This window comes from Haliaeetus leucocephalus, unplaced genomic scaffold (assembly GCF_000737465.1).
Source record: "Haliaeetus leucocephalus isolate CR32 unplaced genomic scaffold, Haliaeetus_leucocephalus-4.0 Scaffold227, whole genome shotgun sequence".
Lineage (NCBI taxonomy): Eukaryota > Metazoa > Chordata > Aves > Accipitriformes > Accipitridae > Haliaeetus > Haliaeetus leucocephalus.
The window spans coordinates 580,994-583,823 of record NW_010972663.1 but is presented as its reverse complement, the minus strand read 5'-3'; the positions used below and the strand labels follow the sequence as shown (position 1 = coordinate 583,823).

Genomic DNA, 2,830 nt, shown 5'->3' with positions numbered 1-2,830 from the left:
CCCCAAGCCCCTTGAACCTGGATCCCCTTTCCCAGGCGTGCCCCCTCCCATCTCCTGGGGGCGCCTCCCTGCCTCCCAAGGGTGCCCCCCACCCTGCAGATTCTCCCCCCCTCCTTTCCAGCACCATGGGAGAGCCACGGTATCTTCAGGCCGACTACGCCTTCCGGCATGGCGGGCACACCGTCCGGCTGACCCTCGCCCGGTCGGCGCTGGAGGTGGAGGTGGAGGCTCACCTCACTGCTGACCAGTGGAGGGGCGAGTTCGATGCCACCTGTGAGTCTCGGGGGGGACACACACAGACTGAGGAGACCCCCCCACCATGAACGCTGACCAACCAAAGCTCTGCTCTTCCTCACAGTCATTGAGGACCTGACCCACAAAACAGGGAATTTCAAGCAGTTTGGGATTTTCTGCAGCATGTTAGAGTCGGCACTGATGCAGGTGAGATCAGCGCCACTCCCCCCACGCCATCACCGTGGCGTTTTGAGGGGGGGTTCAGCCTCTCCCCCCCCAAACTTTTCCTCTCTGCAGAGCAGTGAGTCCGTCAGCCTTGAGCTGCTCACCTACGCTGACCTGGAAACCCTACGTAGTCGGAAAGTGGGGGCAATCACCCGGCCCCCTGCTTCTGCCACTTCCCCGCTCAGCGCCAAGCGTTACCTCATCCTTGTCTACTCCGTCGAGTTCGACAGGTGACACAAGGAGGGGGGGACACGACACACCAGGTGGGGGGACACGGCAGAGGGGACGTCACTGTCACCCTACTGCGTGTCTGGTTCCCCCCCACGCACTCCAGAATCCACTACCCACTGCCGCTGCCCTACACGGGGAGGCCAGATCCTGCCGCGCTGCGCAAACTAGTGCGGGAGCTGAGGGATGAGCTGGCGCAGCTCCGAGCTCAGCATGGGGAGGATCGCCGAGACACCGAGATCCGGCGCTTGCGGGATGAGTGAGTGACGTGGGAAGAGCTCAGGAAACCCCCTGTCTTACGGTCAGAGCAGAGGGACCCCCCCCAAAAACACCACCCTGCCACCTCCCACCAGGCTGCAGCGGGCACTGGAGGAGAAACGGGCAGCAGAAGCAGCACTACGGCGAGAGCCAGATGGTGGGACGGCAACAACGACAGCGCTGCAACGAGCAGCGAGACGTTTGGAGGATGAGTTGTTGCGGGAGAAAGCCCGGCACCAACGTGAACACCGGCAGCTGACCGCTGAGGTGGGTTGCCGCCGGTTGGGGGGCTGCTGATGGCGCTGGGGCGGGGGGTCGCTGGCGGCGTGGTGAATTTTTCCGCTCCCCCTTCTTGCAGCTCGCAGAGGCAAAGGCGTCAGAGCGGAGGCTGCAGCTCCGTGTGAAGAGCCTGACGGCTGAGTTGGCCTCCTGCAAGAGGGGGTGAGGCCAGGGTGGGGTGCTTGGGGGCCCCCCCCATGAGCCTGGGGTGCCCCCCCGTGTGTTGTCCCCCCCCACCTCATGGCGCTGGTCTCCTCGGCAGCCGCCGGACACCCATTGGCACGGCCCCTCTTTCCCAGGAGCGATGTTCCCCATCGCGTGCCTGGCCGCCGCGCTCGACATCTCGAGAGAGTCGCGGTGGTAGCCAGGGCCATCCCCCGGCACGGTCCCCATCGCCTGCAGGTAAGGGACATTTGGGAACACACGTGGAGTGTTGTGGAGGAGGGGGACACACATGGGATGGACACAACAGTATTCACCCCCTCCCTGCCAGGCCCCCGCCCGGCACGCTTCGACCCCACCGCCTTCGTCAGAGCCCGGCAGCGCCGGCAGAAGGAGACCGAGCTGAAAAAGTAAGCGGTGACACCAGGGTTGTCACTGTCCCCTGCCTCACCCACTGCCTAGGGGGTTGGGGGGGGCCCTCCCTCTGTCCCCCCACCCCTCGCCACTGTCTTCCTTGGGTGCAGCCAGCGGCGCGGGGCGGCTTTTGGCAGCACCAGCCCGGCGAGAAGCCATGGCCGCAGCTCTTCGGGTGAGTGGAGAACATGAGGGCTGGGTAGGGGGCACCCTGGGGTGGGGGGGGCACCCACTGGGTGCTGGGGCTCCTTCTTCCCTAAGCTTGCTCACTCCCCCCATTTCTCCCGGCAGCCGAAAGCTTCCGGAGCCAGCGCTCAGCAGTGAGCTCTGGCAGCGAAGCTGATGAGCGCTCCGAGCCCCTGCCCCCAAGGTAAGCACCGGGGTGGGGGGGGGCAGGACGCCTGGGTTCCCCCGCCTCCCCAGGGCACGCTGGGCCCCACCCCAGGCACCCCTTAAACCGCCCCCCCACACACACTTTGGGCAGGGGCAGGAGGGTGAGCCGTACCCGGAGACCCCTGAGTGCCTCGTCCTCCAACGGCCCCGGCACGGTGAGTGGCTGCCCAGACTCCTGGGACCCCCCCTCTCTTTTTGAGGTCCCCCCCCTGTACCCCCAAAGCAGGGTGACCGTGGTGGCGGGGGAGACACACATTGGTGCCACCCCTCTGCCTCCCTCTACCCCCAGGTCCCTCGCCCGGCTGCTGGCCACAAACCACCCACAGGCAGCGCTGCTGGCAAGTGCCCTGGTAAAGGTGAGCTGCCCCCTGCCCCTGCATTTTTGGGGTGCTCCCCCTGCCAATTCAGGCTTTTTTTACCCCATTTTCCTCTGCCACCCCTGCAGAGAACCGCTATGAGGAGCCCTCGGCCGACCTGGCCGAGATTGACGCCCGGCTGCAGGCGCTGCAGGAGTACATGGACAGCTTGGACACCCGCACGTGACCCCCCCAGGAGCCCCGGACTACCCCCTGGGGACCCCCAGACCGCCCCTGGGGAACCTCACCCCCCCCCCCCCCCCGTGCCCCCCAGGCGGCAG

At 66.3% G+C, this 2,830-nt stretch overlaps 1 protein-coding gene across 1 annotated transcript in view; it reads left to right on the top strand.

Moving 5' to 3' along the window:
• The window catches only part of CCDC61 (coiled-coil domain containing 61), a 3,302-nt gene extending 566 nt beyond the window's left edge, over positions 1–2,736 (top strand). Inside the window, exons 2-14 of the mRNA XM_010567169.1 lie at positions 122–273; positions 359–441; positions 532–689; positions 794–946; positions 1,041–1,212; positions 1,304–1,386; positions 1,487–1,626; positions 1,718–1,796; positions 1,911–1,975; positions 2,092–2,170; positions 2,285–2,348; positions 2,483–2,549; positions 2,639–2,736. Of these exons, the coding sequence (XP_010565471.1) occupies positions 126–273; positions 359–441; positions 532–689; positions 794–946; positions 1,041–1,212; positions 1,304–1,386; positions 1,487–1,626; positions 1,718–1,796; positions 1,911–1,975; positions 2,092–2,170; positions 2,285–2,348; positions 2,483–2,549; positions 2,639–2,736 (1,389 nt within the window). The 5' untranslated portion in view covers positions 122–125. The remainder of the gene's footprint in view (positions 1–121; positions 274–358; positions 442–531; positions 690–793; positions 947–1,040; positions 1,213–1,303; positions 1,387–1,486; positions 1,627–1,717; positions 1,797–1,910; positions 1,976–2,091; positions 2,171–2,284; positions 2,349–2,482; positions 2,550–2,638) is intronic.
• The last annotated feature ends 94 nt before the right edge of the window (positions 2,737–2,830 follow it).